At 37.2% G+C, this 17,088-nt stretch overlaps 1 protein-coding gene across 3 annotated transcripts; it reads right to left on the reverse strand.

Annotated features, from left to right (window-relative positions):
- Positions 1-34: 34 nt before the first annotated feature.
- Positions 35-16,070, reverse strand: smchd1 (structural maintenance of chromosomes flexible hinge domain containing 1). 3 transcript variants are annotated; one of them, XM_055230238.1, is made up of 47 exons: positions 15,698-16,070; positions 15,166-15,241; positions 13,956-14,114; positions 13,787-13,869; positions 13,581-13,705; positions 13,029-13,143; positions 9,760-9,879; positions 9,513-9,679; positions 9,331-9,433; positions 9,037-9,256; positions 8,846-8,963; positions 8,594-8,777; positions 8,298-8,495; positions 8,094-8,213; positions 7,886-7,992; positions 7,344-7,426; positions 7,161-7,274; positions 7,002-7,079; positions 6,811-6,930; positions 6,566-6,710; positions 5,815-5,917; positions 5,653-5,725; positions 5,408-5,547; positions 5,209-5,334; positions 4,917-5,138; positions 4,698-4,840; positions 4,489-4,574; positions 4,300-4,418; positions 4,034-4,195; positions 3,821-3,946; positions 3,666-3,745; positions 3,390-3,547; positions 3,200-3,309; positions 3,063-3,124; positions 2,902-2,992; positions 2,664-2,795; positions 2,426-2,581; positions 2,223-2,352; positions 2,025-2,144; positions 1,756-1,844; positions 1,558-1,674; positions 1,237-1,415; positions 1,002-1,120; positions 824-894; positions 572-740; positions 342-497; positions 35-259 (listed from the first exon to the last, which is right to left on the reverse strand). In XM_055230238.1, exons 1-47 carry the CDS (start codon positions 15,836-15,838, stop codon positions 186-188), a joined length of 5,889 nt encoding a protein of 1,962 aa, XP_055086213.1. In that variant the 5' UTR covers positions 15,839-16,070; the 3' UTR covers positions 35-185. The 3 variants fall into 3 exon arrangements, 2 of the variants coding, with proteins under 2 accessions (XP_055086213.1, XP_055086214.1); XM_055230239.1 differs by lacking the exons at positions 13,956-14,114; positions 15,166-15,241; positions 15,698-16,070 and having other exon boundaries at positions 41-259; positions 13,568-13,705; positions 13,787-13,808; XR_008649162.1 differs by lacking the exons at positions 35-259; positions 342-497; positions 572-740 and having other exon boundaries at positions 1,002-1,142; positions 15,698-16,013.
- Between the last annotated feature and the right edge of the window lie 1,018 nt (positions 16,071-17,088).

Genomic DNA, 17,088 nt, shown 5'->3' on the forward strand with positions numbered 1-17,088 from the left:
ACAAGAAAAAGAAAACACAGGCAAAACTTGTATCTGTTTTTTTAATAATGGTTACGACAAACAAATCTAAACTTTACAAAAAGGAGCAATAAAAGTATATAAAACTCTTGCATTGTCAAAAACAAAATACATCCACAGAAGTCACTTTCCACATTACTTTTGGCATTTTCATAGCATTATCTTGATTAAAATTTTGCTCGTTTAGCAGCAATGCCAGACGTATCACAACCGCTGTCAGATACCCTTTTGAGTGGGGTCGCTGGAGAAAAAAAAGCAAAACAAAATAATCTTTACAGAGACAAACAAACATTCATCGTTTTATGTTATGTCACATTTCATACCAAGTTGTGTCTCAATCTCTTGCAGTTGTTTGTCCATAATCCCCAAAGACTCCCGATTCTTCTTGATTATGACATCCAAATGATTAAATGTCTTAGTCTGTTCCTGTATATGTTGTAGCTTTTTTTCAAGAGCATTTCTGTACTGCTGGAGTAGATCTATATTAAAAGACTTATATGAGATTACAATAATACTTTTCAAAGTGGATGGAACAAATAATTCAATACGATACCTATATTTCTTTGAAGGCTGAAGTAGCGCTCAGGTACGGGGGCTCCAAACATCTCCAACTTGTTATAGGGTGGAGCTTTGTTCTGTGCACCCCCAAACTTTCCTTTGGAGCTGATCCTCTCCCCTTGCCTGGTGAGAATGGTCTGACACATCTCACCACATCTCACCGCCTACACAAAAAGTGTATCATTAAAAAGTATAAAGAACAAGGTAGTGTATGTTAAATAATGTCTATGATGACATTTTGACTTACAGACTGTCTGTAATAGCTTGCAGAGTCCAGGTCATCAATCAAGATGGTACTTCCCAGAAGATTTCTGAACACTGCATGACAATCAAGTAGATCATTTTTAAACATTTGTCCAATCGTTCAAACTGGTCCAAGTTTGCTTCATATGTAGAGCACAAAAATTATTCTCCTCCTTACTCACCAATCTCACAGTCTTTTTGATTTTCAGGGTAAATCAGAACATTTGCCGCATACACTGGATTTCCCTTTGGCTCAAAAAGTACACGACCATTTCTTATATGGGGTAATGGTGGGAGGGTTCTGACAAGGTATCACACATAAACTGGTACAGTATGGAGTATATACTGTGCATTATCAGATTAAAAATTTTACAAACTACAAAATTATTTTTTTTACATGGTTGAAAAAAAACATACCTTCTACAAGAGGGGTTAATCCCATCAATGGGCAAAACCTGCTGATTGCCATTAGTGAGGTTGTAGATTTGACGCGCAGCTGCTGTTGTCGTAGTGACGACACAGTCCATGTCACCTCTGATGTGCCATGAGATCACCCAGGCTTCAGAGTCATTCATCACGTGCGCCAAGTGACCCACCTGTGTGCAAAGTCAATTCATTGTGATTTTGTCTTAAATGTCATACAGTAAAGCTGCAGAGGTATAAAAGGAATGATGTATGATTATCAGTTCAATTAGCTATTTAGAATTAAAATAAGCAATACAATATACAACACCTTACCTTTCCTAAAATGCCTGGTCCTTTATGGTTATTCAATATCCTGCAATATCTTCTTGCTTTCCAAGTCCAGTCAGCTTCAAGCAGCCTTTGATTTAGAATTTTCTCAACCATCTCAATCTATAAAATACATGATCAAATGTATCAAGTGTTTTTTTTACATGCACATGGGATCAATATTTAAACGAAAGAATATATTACAGATGCATTTTCTGGTAAGTTCTCATTACAATCCTTTATGAGTTGATTTCGAAGAGCTGCCTCTTTTTGACATAATTTTTGAAGTAGCTCTGATATTAAAAAAGCAAAAAACAAAATGAGAAACAATGCAACAAACACATACAAAGCAGCATATTATGTTTGAATAATAATAATGATAATGCCACTACTACTACTAAAAGTAATAATAATGATAACAATAGTTGTAATAATAGCAAAAAGTCATTATTATTATTTAAATGGAGCCATACCTTCGTACTCTTTCATTAACTTCTTGCGTTCATTGTCTTCATTTTTAATTTTTATAATATCTTCTTTGATTGTGTCCCTTTTTCTGGACAATGCCACGTGTTTTTTCTGGTTCTCTTCATCTAAAGTATAGGAAATGTTAGTTTTTCAGAGGTGCAGTATAAAGATTACCGGTAGCCAAAAAGGAAGGCATAATTTACCATTAGAAAAGCTAAAGTGAAACTCATAAGAATCCAGATCCCCATGAACTCTTGGAGAAAGAACAGGTCTGAAGAGGACCATATATGTGACACCATGTATCCCAGGACTTTTCTTCATTATGGCAAGTTTCTGTAGAAAATTCATGTTCAGATAGTCACTATGAGACATTTTTGTCCATCCTTTTATAAAGAAATAAACTTACAGAAACATGAGCCTTTCCATTCTCCAGCTTAATTTTACAACTAGTAGTTTTATCTTCAAACAAAGGAAGTTCCTTTCTGGTCTGCCCATTCAAGTTTTTTATACAGATCTCAACATCCCCATTCAGTCCTTGACCTGCTGGGTTGCCATACTGATCCTGTAAAAAAAAAAAAAAAAAAGGACAGAGACAAATACAAGGGACAATACAAGGGACAAAGAGACCCGTGTTTGCGGCTCACCATTATCATCAGAGTCATATTATCCACCAACATTCTTTTGGCAATGTCTTCACTGTAAGATACAACTTGTGTTGGAGGTGGAATTTCAGGAGCCAGCTTTGTCGGCCTATTTGCCACCACATTTATAACAATCTAACCAGAAAAAAAAAAAAAAACATAAGAAAACATAAGTCACACAAACATCTGTTCAGTTATGGGTAGGCACAATGGTTATTTGGCAATTTAACATTCTTCATACCTGATCATTACGCAATGTTATTTCATTGTTGATGTCACGTAAGCAGAATTGGATAGTATAGTTTCCAACATGTTCTGGGATAGGCTTTTCTCTACAAACAGGAAAACAACATTTACATATTAGGTAATACAATTCAGAAACAACAAAACTTGCCATTATACCTGAAATAAAAAATGTCCTTCTTTTCAGTCTCCTTGGGCTCACAACATTGAAACTCAATTGCCTAAAAAGGATAATATTGGGTAAATAACTTTACCATCTTAGTAACTTAACTGTTTGGTTTGGATATGACACCTACTGTATTTGGAGGTGCATTTCTTGACAACTCTCCCTTCCAATACAGCATAGACACAGCTCCTTTGTTTACGATAGGCTTACCTTCATCTGACATAACAGTCACTAAAAATACTGAACAAACATGGAGCCGACTGTAGTTAGTAATTCAAAATAAAAACATTTAGTACATATATATCTGAGCCGTCACATACCAGGGAACAATTTGCCAGCGACAAAAGTGGCCGTTTTATCATACTCCACTTCTAAGCTGACAGGTTTATTGGGATCAGGAAGGACATTCAGTTTCACAGATGGTCCAGGTATTGGATCTTTTTTAAAAAATCCTTTAAATTTTAGCTCATATGATCCCCTTCAAACAAAGGCACTGATGAATAACTTTACACTTATCTTGACAGTTAAAAAAAAAAAAAAATTCAAAATGAATATTGTTTTTAAGGAACTGGTGCCCCCTTGTGGCTTTTTCTTACTTAGGTCCAGTCACACAAGTCACATTGAAGGAAGCTTGTCCCTTTGCATTCACTGGCTGTGACGATACATTTGTATTCATCTACCATATGAAAGTAATAAAAAGTTAATGGAAGTGTGGCTTAATTTATGTACATAGCATAACTGAGAAACATACATTTAATTCAGCTGAGGCCAATATTTTTACCACAACCCTCCTATCTGGGGAGGGATTGCCCCACTGGTCACACAGTTGGATGACAAATGGTGTGGAAATGCCATGACCATTCAAAACATGCAAAAACTAGGAGGAAAAAGTTAGGAATTACGCAAAATTAATGAGCACAATCACTTCTTAAAACATTTTTGCAAAGAAAAATACGGAGCTTACCTGGTCCTGTTCATTGATAAGAGCAAGCTTTGCAGGAATTCCTGCAGTCACTTCAAGTCTGGCGTGGCATGTAAAATCTCCAAAGGTAAAACTCATCTCCCTGGTACCAGGAGTCCCAGAGGTGAAGCGCACACCAGTGACTACAACTGAACAGTTACTCTCCTGATTTTGACACAGAGCAAAGACAAAATCTCATTATTAAAAATGCAATGTTTACATGAATGCTTGAATGATAAAGAATAGATCTGACACATGTGCACTCTCACCTCAAATGTTAATGTTAAAGCTTCTCTGTCCAGACCCTCGCCCTCTACCATTATTTCATTCACACATGATGGTGTCAATGTCTTTGTGACATTTTCATATCTGTCCACAAGTTCTAGGGCTGTGGAGAAAACTTAGTGAATATCAAATGTTCAGTCAAATGCTTTCCAGGATAATAAGATAACACTCACTTATAGACTCAGGCAGAATTTCCCCAAGTCTTGCTGTGCATTTTGGGAGAACTGCTTTTAATCCTGCAGGCTCATCAGGAAGAGGTCTGGAAGAAGTGCATAATGAATGTAGAACATCCTCCATATAGAGTACTAGTGTGCATGAGCACTTTACCCACTCCCGAGGGTGCCCATTTAGAATGTATGGGTCTAATAATTAAAAAACTTACACAAAGCTAAAGGAGACAGAGACACTCTGGTCTTGGTACAACACTTGGTAAAAATTCTCAGCATCAATTTTGGTTGGAACTGTAACATCAGGGAGCTTGCCTTTCATCAGTTCTTTCCGATTGATTTTCCCAGTCCAGTTAACCTTGAAGGATTGTTTTTAAAATTGCTGTCAGGTGTAATACATCTGTACCTTTAGCCGCATTACACATTCTACTTACCTGAATCTTTGAAGCCACCTCAGCTGTGATAGGAACCTCTCTATTGCCCTCATCATAAAGTGTGAAGTACAGATTTTCCAACAGACTGCCAGCCATCCAGTTGACCTTGTCATTGTTTTTCAGTTCAAAACCTGCATCCTTTTCATAGATCTTTATACAACTGATTCTTTTACTGGGCACCACAAGCAACTCACGGGTGACTTCTTTTATACCCCTTTGATTCTGAAAGACAACATACCATCTTACACTCCAAATTGTCTATAGAGTAAATAAAAAAGCATTGATTACTCACAGGAACATTGAATTGAACTAGAAGACTTTGTGGATTTCCTTTGACAAGTGAGACATAGATGGGCTTTGTAACATATTCACCAGCTCCGGCAATGCAGCTTATGTTTGCTGGTGGGTGCTGTGGAACCTAAAATGGATTATAGAGAGAAATGTCATATTTACTGATACACAGAACACAGGCTTAAAAAATGATTTCATACATAGCATCGAACAGTCATATTGGGTGTTGCAGTGAGGTTTCCAGCCTCATCTTGAACCATAACACCCCATTTAATTGTGTTGCCATTCTCCACCTTGACTGGGTTCTCTTTGGGAAATACTTGGATGGAGTGTGGGTTACCTAAAACATAAAAGTGTGTCATGTGAGGTTTACATGGAAAATGGGTTTAATTAATTTGCATTAGAGACATTTCAAAAGAAAATGTAATGGAAAAAAAAACTTTACCAGGAAGTACAGTAATCTTCAATGTTTTGGAGTGCTCTTTGAGACCATCTACTGTCACCTTTATGTCATACGGCTAAAAGCACAATATTAATGAGTGTAGAGAAATAGTATTAAATGCACAAAGCAAGCATACAGAAATAAAGCAGACACATTTTCACTCACATTCGGTTCTAGATGATTCTTGAGCTTTCCTGTTGCTTTGACATTCTTAATTGACATGGTGTTGTTTCCACATTTCACTTGTTCATATGCAACATCCAAACCTCTATAAAAAACATTGGCAACACTTGAGTTTAGGGAGCACAAAATAACAGCCAACTAATAGTAAAAAGCATAATAAAAGCTTAATTGCATCTCTGGTTGGTATTTATAATACACAAAGCTGATACAGATTGTTTAGAAAACAGAGGATAAGCTCTGTCGATATTTTTGGGTTGATGTGTAGGACCGATTTAGATCATTTTCTCTTTATGTAATTTAAATCTATTACAATCTAACCCGCAGCCACTTTTTGTGTTATCAAAATTAAGCTTCAAATTAAGCTTTATGTGTATTTTTTTGACAGCATGTTGGCCAAAACCAAATATTGGCCAGTGCTAGAGATTAAAGGCCGATAGCTGATGTGCTATACAGTGCAAATATCAGACAGATATATCGATCTATCTCTACTTATTAATGCATCTAAGGACATATTTTACAAGTATTTCAGCATTAAGTATTTTCTTCCCATTACATATAGCTCATTAGCATCAATAGATGCTTTTGTTCATACCTTCCTTAATAATTTTAATAAGTATTAATGCATTTATAAATACTAACTAATAGTTGAAAAACCACTAACTAGAATACCAACTACCACTTTGAAATTAGTAAAAAATATAAAATAAATATGACATTGACAGCCATAATGCACCTGCACTGAAGTGTAGGTTTCAAATCTGGGTGAGGTTTAACAGTATGACCATATCTGTCCTTAAACTCCAAAGAAATATCAAAAGGTACTCCAATACGAAGAATTGAGCTGACTGTGGCCATATCAAATTGATCTGCCACATCCTCTGCAAAATGTAGGAGAGAATAACAGTGTGAAAGTCTGATATCCTAAAACATTTGATTATATGCTGTATAAACTATACTATAGTTGTATTTTCCACTCACCTTTGATGGCAAACCTAAGCTTAAAATGAGGAAGACGTCTTTCTCCAAATTCATTGGCTTTGGTCTCACTTTGAATGGTAATTAAATGCAATGTATATTTTCCCAGCTTGAAAATGTTCCCTATTAAAAATGTTCATTAGTGGCCATGTTTTCTTTTTCCATTAAACAAAAGAAATAAAAGACACTATTACCAATCCCTTTGAACCAAAAATTCCACGTTGATGAATGTTCAGCTTCCATGGAGCAAATCTCTTCATCTCCCTTAGAAACTGAAAAGAATTTCAGCAAATGATCTTGAGTGTTAAATTCAGCAAAGAATTTAAAGCCAAAGGTATTGTAAAAGAGCTTACCATGATGCACCAATTTGAGCACAACTGACATTTTTTTGGTCATTCCACGGCCCACGGATGGCAGGATAGAAATTGTATCCCCCTTCTTATTCAGAATCTTTACATTTATTGGTCCTTTGAGGAGAAAGTTTCAGAGAAACTGTTAGCACCCTACCATAAAGTCTGACCCCAGATATGATTTACCTAGTACAGTTCCAGCTGGGTGGGTTGTGTTGTCTGGCCATTGGTTGCCTTCAGGCCATAGCACCTCAAGTTTGTCTGGAAGCCTGGTAAAAAGAAGACACTGCATGAAACTTAAGACAGAGTCACTGCGTCAAGTTTAAGACGAGACACTGCAGGTGAAAGGAGAAAATCGTAAATTGAGAGATGTTTCCAGATGCAAATAAATAATTTTATGTGTAATATGTTGCACATATTTGGGATATATAAATCAGAAAAATGGAAAGCCAGTTTTCAATTTAGGAAATCTAATTTAGTATTTGCGCTAACTTCAACTTAATTGGTTTTAATACATCAGGCTTAGATAAACTGATCCTTTTGTAACTTGTGTCTAAATCTTGTTTGTGTTATTTTAAGGCATAATCTTTAAGTTTCTGTGTGAGTAGAGTTACAATGTCACTTGTAAATCTATGAACAAGCAAACTGATTTTTTAAAAAAGCAAAAATTGAAAAAATAAAATGCTAAAATGTAATGTCTGGCCTTAATGAATACATTTACTACTGACTTTGCAGAATCATTCTTAATGTTTTTCTTGATTTCTTCATCAGTAGCATTTCTGTCAATTTTAGATAGAGATATGATTTTTGTCTTTTCATAAAGTCCTTTGGGCTCCTGCAAAACAGGTCACATTTAGTTTCCACAATTTCTGTTGTGTACATGAAATTTTACCAACTTGCCAGGTTCGTTTTGTCACCAAAGTAACACACACTCACCAAACCAATTTCCACCTGACCTCCAGGACCATACACATCTTCATCATATTGATGAATTCCAAACAATAGGAAGCGATTCACTTTACCATTGTAAATAGGTACAGTTTTTAGAGACTTGACCTGTTAATTAAAAAAAATATAGCAATAAAATTCTGAATGCCTCCCATGTGTATAGTATACAATGAAATATCTATATAGGCTCACATAATCGCCCGCCTGGTAAATTCGACCACCCCATTCCATTTTCGAGAATGTGGCCCATGGATGCTGGTTCCTCTTGGTTGGTATATCATCCCGTGTGATTGTGCCCTCATACGTCATAAACTTCACTTGTTTGTCAAAGTTTTCATGACAGGATTGTAGCCACTGAGAAAACTCCCTCTTGAGGTTAGATCTTTGTTTCTGTGGAGCCAGTTAAAACAGTGAAAACAATTTGTTAAACAAAGATTCTTCATTGCTAATATCCATTTTCCTCAAATAGCCATTATTCATTCACTGACCTGCCCATTCTTAACAAAGGTGAATATTGTTTCTTTGTTTTTCAGTTTCTGCTCCAGGTCTATGAATGTAAGTTTATTCTCAGTGACTTTAAACGTGTCATCTGTGAAGAGCACACCAGAGATACGATTGTAGCACTCAGCCGGCAACTCGGATCCTTTAGGAGCCTGGGCACACCAATCAAAGCTGTAAAAAGAAATGAACAGTTTACTTATTGTTTAAAGAATATCTTTAATCTATCATACTGTATTTACTCTTGTACTGTTGTGTATGGAATAAGACGTCCATTCCAATAGCATTCAAAGACCGGCTTCTTTTGCTTTTGGGCAGTGCTATCAGTATTATACTCATTTACATCATCTTCAACATATCCTGGGAACATGAAAAAAATGAAAATGATACCGTTATGATCACATTTAGAGCTTTTAATGTCTTTTGCATTTACCATGCTGGACATCAAGGGTATCAGGGTCCTTGGGGTACGTCTCCCGGTCATATAGGAAGGGGTGATAACGTAGTATCCCCTCCACCATACCTGCCTCTGGGTTAGTACAAGCTCTGAACTCAAATGTAGAAACAGCAGTCTTTATGTACAAGCTTTGCAGGTCTGTTCCAATGTCTCTGAGATTAACTACACACGGACTCTTTTTTGTCTGGAGAGTGATCTATTGCATGACAAAGTGTAACAAAAGTTAAGAAATACAAATTTTAAAAAATGACTATATTGAAAGCAACTGACCAGAATGTCAATTTGAGAGAGTTCAAAATCTGGAATGCTTGATTTTGATACTGCTCCTTGAATATTCCCATTGGGCCCATGTAAATAATAGTGGTATATGTGTCTGCAACAATGCCAAATCCCAATATACATCAAATAATGATTTTAATGCCTTAAAATACTTCTTTGCAGGAAAAACTCACGCAAGCTGCCTGGTCCACAATTCAAAATCCTCCTTGAGAAAAGTGATGTGCTCTTTCAGGACATCAGTAATAACAACAGCAGTGAAGCTCTGGTGGCCACATTCTTCTGCAATGAGGTCATGCAGAAAACAGTCCTCAGGTTTGCTAATGTGTGACGACTCACCAGGCTACAAAAGATGTCAAACACATACAAATATAAACATTTTAGAACAAGACTTAAATCTGGTAAAATCATATGCAAACTTACTTTGCGATTATAGATGCTTGAGCTAAAAGGGTCTTCTTTGTTCTTTTCCTTTTTCTCAAATAATGCTTTGGACAGAACAAGCTCATGCACATCGGGGGAGCTGGATGATTTAGTGATGACCTAAAAATTTAGCCAATTATGTAAATTAAACAATTTTACAGTAATCAGAATAAATATAATAGTGTAATGTGTCCAATTTTCTAAATTAAATGTACCACTTGTTTATATATATATATATATATATTATATATATATATATATATATATATATATATATATATATATATAATCTCCTCCTGAGACCCGGCCCATTCATTTGTGTCCTTTACAATGGACATTTTGTTCACCTGTATCTTTCTTAAGTATTTGGAGTAACCCTCCCAAGTCCTACAGTATTCTGTAGGGGACATCCTGGGCTTTCCAGTGATGTGTCATGTGATGGGTTTGCATGCTGGGAACTTTACTGTTTTCCTCTATCAAGATGGCTGCCATACCAACAACCACATTTTATGGAAAGAGGAGAGGTAAGTCAAATATTCTTTATTTATTGCTATTTTTACCATGATAATTATATATTTTCTTGTTCATAAACATGTTAAGAACAACATTTTTACATCTGAAAACAGTTTCATTATTTCTGTTTTGAAATTACAGGCATTTAATGAATGTCAACTGTAGTGGACACCAGGACCATTTTAATGTATTTAATGACTGCACATTGTTGTAGGTGAAAGAAGTGAAGCAGAGAGGATTCTATACCGGATAGTAGAGGGAGATTCAGATTTGGAGCTTTCAGATGAGGAAAAGGATGAGAATGAGGAGTATCAGCCTGTGATAGGTGAAGATTATGATGATGGAGAGGAAGAAGATGCAGGAGAATCGGATGAGACAGAGTCAGAGGCAGAGAGGCAGCAGCAATGTCGTCGTGTTCTGTGGGCCAGGAGTAACTTGTATGTTTTATTTAGTTTCAGGCTAATGTATTATATTTTATGATCATGCTAGATGATTGTAGTATTTGTAATAGGTGTAAATGCTGTTATATATATATATATATATATATATATATATATAAATAAATAAGTTACCTAAAAATATGCTTATAAAGTTTGTTGGTCAATAGGGAGTCATATCACATCCATGACACTGAAATTACTGCATTAATCCAAATTGATATGAAAAAAATGATTGATTTCTTTCCCCCATCATAACAGATTCATACCTGTGCTACCTGGGGCTTCCTGCCTATCAAGATGACCCTACAATCCGTGAATACTGGAGTCCAATTCAGTACTTTTCACAGTACATTGATAACAGAATCTTTGAGGATCTGGCAGCTTTTACAAATCAAAGACAGCTGCAAACTACAGGAGTGTCACTGAATACTACTGCCCAAGAAATTAAGATTTTTTTCGGCATATCAGTACATATGGCCTGCCTTGGCTATCCCAGAGTCAAAATGTTTTGGGCTAAAAAGACTAAAGTGCCAGTTATTAGCAGGAACATGACAAGAGATAGGTTCTACAAGCTGAGGAGATCACTCAAGATTGTCAATGACCTGGATGTAACTGAAGAGGCAAAGGAGTCGGACATTCTTTGGAGAGTCAGACCATTGCTTGACCGTGTGAGGCAAGGTTGTCTCAGCCTTTCAAGGAGTGACAAGGTCTGCGTTGACGAGCAAATCATCCCATTCACAGGCCGCTGCCCAGTTAGGCAGTATGTGCCAGGAAAGCCAAACCCTACTGGCCTAAAGGTTTTTGTGCTTGCCTCGCCAAATGGTCTAGTCCTGGATTTTAAGGTCTATCAGGGCATGGACACCTTTATGGGCCAAAGACTGGGAGTTGGAGCTGCAGCGGTGTTGCGAATGGTCGAGTCAGTTCCTGCAGGAACTTATGTGTTTTTTGATCGATATTTCACAATGATCAATCTCATGGATTCTTTGATCTCAAAGGGTCTTCCAGCAACTGGAACCATTATGAAGAACAGGCTTCCAAAGCAATGCCAGCTGCCAGGAGATAAGCAGCTGAGAAAAAAAGGGAGAGGGGCTTCAGTGACATTGGTCCGGAGGGGACCTGAGCTGGCAGTGACAAAATGGTTTGATAATAAACCAGTTCTGATGGTCTCCACTGTCTATGGTAAAGATCCAGAGGATATCTGCAGAAGATGGTCCAACAAAGACAAAGGTCATGTACAAGTGAGACGGCCAGCAGTAGTCAGGGAATATAATAACAACATGGGTGGCGTAGACCTCTGACCGAATGCTGAGCTTCTACCGCATGTCAACCAGGACCAAGAAGTGGACGTCACGTGTGATGACACATTTCTTTGATGTTGCCATCACAAACGCTTGGATCCAGTACAAGTCTGACAGCAAAGCACTGAATCAACCAGCTAAGAACACACAGCAGTACCTGGACTTCAATTTGCACCTGGCTGAAGAGCTGCTGGATAGTCCTTCATTTGATGACAGCAGTGAAGACAGTGAGGAAGAGTATCAGCCACCAACAAAAACAAGGATCCCACAACCAGAGCCATCTGTACGCAGGCTAGGAGCCAGACACATGCCAGAGATGTAAGGTGTTTTTTTAGGCCCAAATAGATAGGAAATCACACAAAAACAGTAATTTTAGGACACTTTTTCCCTTGGTTCTCAGGAGGATATATATATATATATATATATATATATATAAATAAAACAACTTGGACTTTCCACAGTTCACAAAAAATTACAACTGGCATGTACTTAAAGTGGAACTTAACATTATAATAAATACTAAGGCCATATATATTGGTGTGGCTGGGTTTTTTTTTTTCCCTTTTGTTTCTAGCAAGGAACAAAGAATGAAAATTAGCCCTGGCTATAATCCTGCATATTTACAGGTGTGGGATTCGTTCCCCATGCCTCTGTTCTTAATATGCATTGTCCCTTAATTAAATAATAAACAAACAATATCTTGCCAGCCAAAATATATAGCCTTAACCTATTTCCTATTTCCCTAATTTCTGATGGTCGTGATTGACAGGCAGATTAAGTGTCAAAATAAAAATGCCGGCTTATGAGTAATAAAATAAGAATAATAAGAGTAATGAAAACAGTATAGACTTCTGCAGAAACAAGCACTAATCTCTGTAAAGCTGAGGTATGCTCTGGTTCCAGATTCTCCTACATTTGAACAGAAAGTAGGAGAGACTGACTGCCCAGGGAATGTTGTACTCTCATTTTGAGTCAGTCTTTTGTGTGTAGATAGTGCATTTTAAGGCATTTCATTTACCCTGATTGTCTTTCCAATATAGAAAGCTGCCTGTTTTCCTCCTACTCCAAAGTAGGATATGTCACTGTTCAGACTTCGACAAACATAACCAGGATGAGTATAGTTGCCTTGATCACTGCAAAAAAAACAATCATTTTTTTTATTGAAGGCACATATATGTGTTAGTAATAGGAATGCTCCGATCCAGCTTTTTCAGTTTTGATACCGTTTTCGATACTACAGCTTTAAGTATCTGCTGATATTCAATATCAACTGATATCTGTGCAAAGACTGAAATCGGTATTTATTCCCTTTAAACAAAAGTAAAATAAAACAAAACTGATCTAATTGTGTTATGTTGCTGTTATTTATCTCTCAAGTAACTACAGAACAGCTCTCTCTAAATAATAAGTTTCTGAGAATTTCTGGGCTAACTACATCAGTAAATATCTATTATCAATTTATATGTCCAATCAGTACATCACCGGCATTGACATTTGGATGCTGATATTCGATACCAGCATCTGATCGATGCATCCCTAATCAGTAATAATAATTACCTGCAATACAAACCTGCCATTTTCCCTGTTAAATTTGGAGAGCTTGTACACTGCCCAGTTGTTGAGTTGTTTAGAAGTCATACCACATCCATTATCCCACACAATGACAGCTGGTTTTCCACAGTTCTCATTAAACAGCTAAACCAAAAAGACAGTTTGATTCAGCCCAGTAGATATATTCTAAACTTTACTGTAACTTGTTCAGTATTGCAAGCCTACCATTCGTATTTCTATTGTTCGCACTCCAGCATTATTCACCGTGGCTGAAAGTGCGTTGTCAACCAGATCAGCCAGGGCATATGCTATATAAAAAGATTATGTTAAAAAAATCTGTTTTGCATTTGCCAGGACTTACAAATGTGAAAAGAAAAATATTGTGAATACTTACGCAACGATTTCTTGCCCTCACTGTCATAGTATTTGTATGTGCCACTCTCCACCACAGTATCATGATGTGGAGTGAAATAAATCCGCTCTTGTGTGGGCACCTCCAGTGTTTGGTCGTCTCTCTGTAACATGTACAGAGTGGCACTATCTTGTAGCCGGGCTGACAAAAAGAAGAACATGTCTATGAATATGCATGTATGAAGTATTCCATTCTTCATGAAAGTCTCTAGGGATGAAATTAAGAGAAATTAAAGTAGCTAAATAGTATTCCATGATTTACGTCCAGTCCTTGGTGGTTCGCATGTCCCTGTGTAATTCTACACTGTTGAGGCATGTTCCTGTGTGAGACAAGATCTGGACCAGAGCAATGCTGAGCTCTGGATAATTGGGACAGTTAGGAGAAAACTTATAATGTATAAAAGTGCAGTCCTTTGGACTCGGCAGTGTAGCAGTGACTCAGGACAACAGCAGTAACAGGACAAAGAGGAGGTCTTTCTGTCCGAGTTATGCATCTGCTGAAGAGTTTATTAGTTCACAGTATAAACTATCTACATTTAGCAGTGCACACTACTTTAAACTATGCTTGAATACTTGATGTATTAGTGCTAAAGCTAATAGCGGTAATTACCAGCAAGTTTCACACACATAGAACATAATAGCATACATTGTTGCTCAGACTCAAGGTTCTTGCAGCCCTGCTGTAGCATGGGAGCTCACAATGATAACACTCTGACCAGAAGACCATCATTCACACACAAACACACTGATAAACTCTATATAACCTTTAAACAGCCCTCAGGGCTCTCCCTCTATCCTGTGTGGAGGCTCATAGCTATGGCTAGCTTGCCTGTGTGAGACTCAGTAAATCCTTCTGACTTTACATTTCTGATTCATTGTCCTCTTTGATACTTACACCAGAAACGGACATCTTTACAGCAGAAAGTTAAACTATAAGTCAAGGGGAGAGGCCAACGAAACTATAAGTCAAGGGGGGAGGGCACTGTGTCATTCATGAAATACGACTACACTGTGGTCCTTGCTAAGAAACAAGCAGTGTCCTCTGGAGGGTTATTTACAAGAATATGAGAGATCCCGGACACGTCCATCCAGTACCATGAGGTCCAAAATACAATGTCCCAGAAAGTAGATGGCTTTTACTTAATGGTAACTGATATAACAGTGTACATGTTTCATTAATGAGATGAACTCACAGTACTTTTCTGCATCAAGTACTGTCCTCTCTGTTGTGACCAAAAGAAACGATTCATGGTCTGGAACTTCAAATGCCTGTTTGCAAAAGGAGAAAAAAAGCTATTATAGTGCATGGAAATCAGTTATCCTGGCCTATATATTTTTGTTATCCTTTTTTTTTACCACCGTCCTGTAGGCCTAACATAATAGGCTACTAAAACAAAGAATTGGCTGAATCTAGATAGTGAAACCACCAGTATAAACAATAAGGGTTCAAACTAAATGGGAGCATACCTATTCCCACAGGTCTGCTCAATATTTCCCTGGCCCTAACCATGATCATAGTCTCAAAACCAGGCTCTAACATTAACCAACAAACGTGGGAACATAAAGCTGATCCATAGACCCCAACTAAATAGAAACTCATATAAACCCTCAGTCAGTTTACTCTGGATCCGCCTCTGCTAAACTAGAAGAATTTTAGAATGTTGAATATAAAAACAACTCAGATAAAAAAAAAAAAAAAAAAAAAAAAAAAGAAACAATGCATGCCTTATGCAGAATGCGAATTAAGCCCTCTAAGTCCACATCACGTGTGACCAGATATGCTTCTCTTCTGGTGCTGTTCTCAAATCGACGGTCGTAGATGTACAGGTTTCTTCCTTCAACACGACGGGACAGACTGGATTGCATTCTCTCAGATGACGAAACCAACTTTCACAGCTACTCGAACTTTGCCTTGGATCATTCTTCTGCGAAAAATTGACGCTATGGGCTGCAGGACGATTCAGAACTTTCGGCGGAACAATTTGTTATTCAAGCTTTTCAGCTCTCCAGGAAGAATGTTTGTGTCTGAGTTTAGGATTCGATTAGCAGGAAATCGGCTAATTTTCTAGTGGGCATGTCGTTGTCAGTGGGCGTGTCCTAATCAGTGGGCGTGTCGTAGTGAGTGCAGCCTGCACGATCTTAGCAACAGGGCACGAAATTGCAGAGATTAAATATTAATCTTCTGAAGCAGCCTATTTTACGTTCAATACGTTCAAAATATATTTAACAAACGTGGCCTAAACCAAATACAAAAATGGGAATGTTTTTAAATTCAAAACAAGAGACAAACTGAAGAAATGAAGACGGCTAAAGATTTTTTTTTTTTTTTTTTTTTTATAATATTGATAAAGTAAAATACATGAGGACAGCAATAAATAAATGTTTGTGTTTGAGTTTGGGTTTCGATTAGAAGGAAATCGGCTAATTTTCTAGTGGGCGTGTCGTTGTCAGAGCTCGTGCTGTTGTCAGTGCTCGTGTCGTAGTGAATGTAGCACGAGCTGCAGGGCACGAAATTGCAGTGACATTAAATATTAATCCTCTGAAGCAGCCTATTTTTTGTAATACAGTTTAAAAAATACGTTCAAAATATATTTAACAAACGTGACCTAAATAAAATACAAATTTGTGAATATTTTTTAATTCAAAACAAAAGACAAACTGAAGAAATGAAGAACAGAATGGCTAAAGAAATGTTTTTTTTTTTTTGTTTTTTTTTTTTTTTTTAATTTTATTTTATTTAATTTTATTTTTTAAATAGAGGCGACAGTGGCTCAGTGGTTAGAGTGTTGGTCCCCCAACCCGAAGGTCGGAGGATCGAGTCCCGCTCGGACCAAGTTCTGTTGTTGTGTCCTTAGGCAAGGCACTTCACCCACATTGCCTAGTATGAAAGTGGTGTGTGTGCAAATGATAGGTGGTGGTCGGAGGGGCAGACTGATGGAAGCAGCCTCGCTTCCATCAGTCTGCCCCCAGCTGTGGCTACAATAGTAGCTTACCATCACCAAGTGTGGAAATGAATAATGACCATAGTGTAGCGCTTTGACAAGCCTGTAAAGTGCATTACAAGTGTAAGCCATTATTATTAATAACATTGAAGTAAAATACATGAGGACAAAAAT

This window comes from Periophthalmus magnuspinnatus, chromosome 20 (assembly GCF_009829125.3).
Source record: "Periophthalmus magnuspinnatus isolate fPerMag1 chromosome 20, fPerMag1.2.pri, whole genome shotgun sequence".
NCBI lineage: Eukaryota > Metazoa > Chordata > Actinopteri > Gobiiformes > Gobiidae > Periophthalmus > Periophthalmus magnuspinnatus.

Bases quoted from the DNA above. Each gene is read 5' to 3' on its own strand.
- smchd1 (XM_055230238.1), bottom strand. From the start codon at position 15,838: ATGCAATCCAGTCTGTCCCGTCGTGTTGAAGGAAGAAACCTGTACATC. The intron at 8,496-8,593 runs GTCAGTGAATGA...CTGGCTCCACAG, and splicing joins CCTTTGTTAAGAATGGGCAG to AAACAAAGATCTAACCTCAA. The intron at 498-571 runs GTATCGTATTGA...CTTTTAATATAG, and splicing joins CAGCCTTCAAAGAAATATAG to ATCTACTCCAGCAGTACAGA.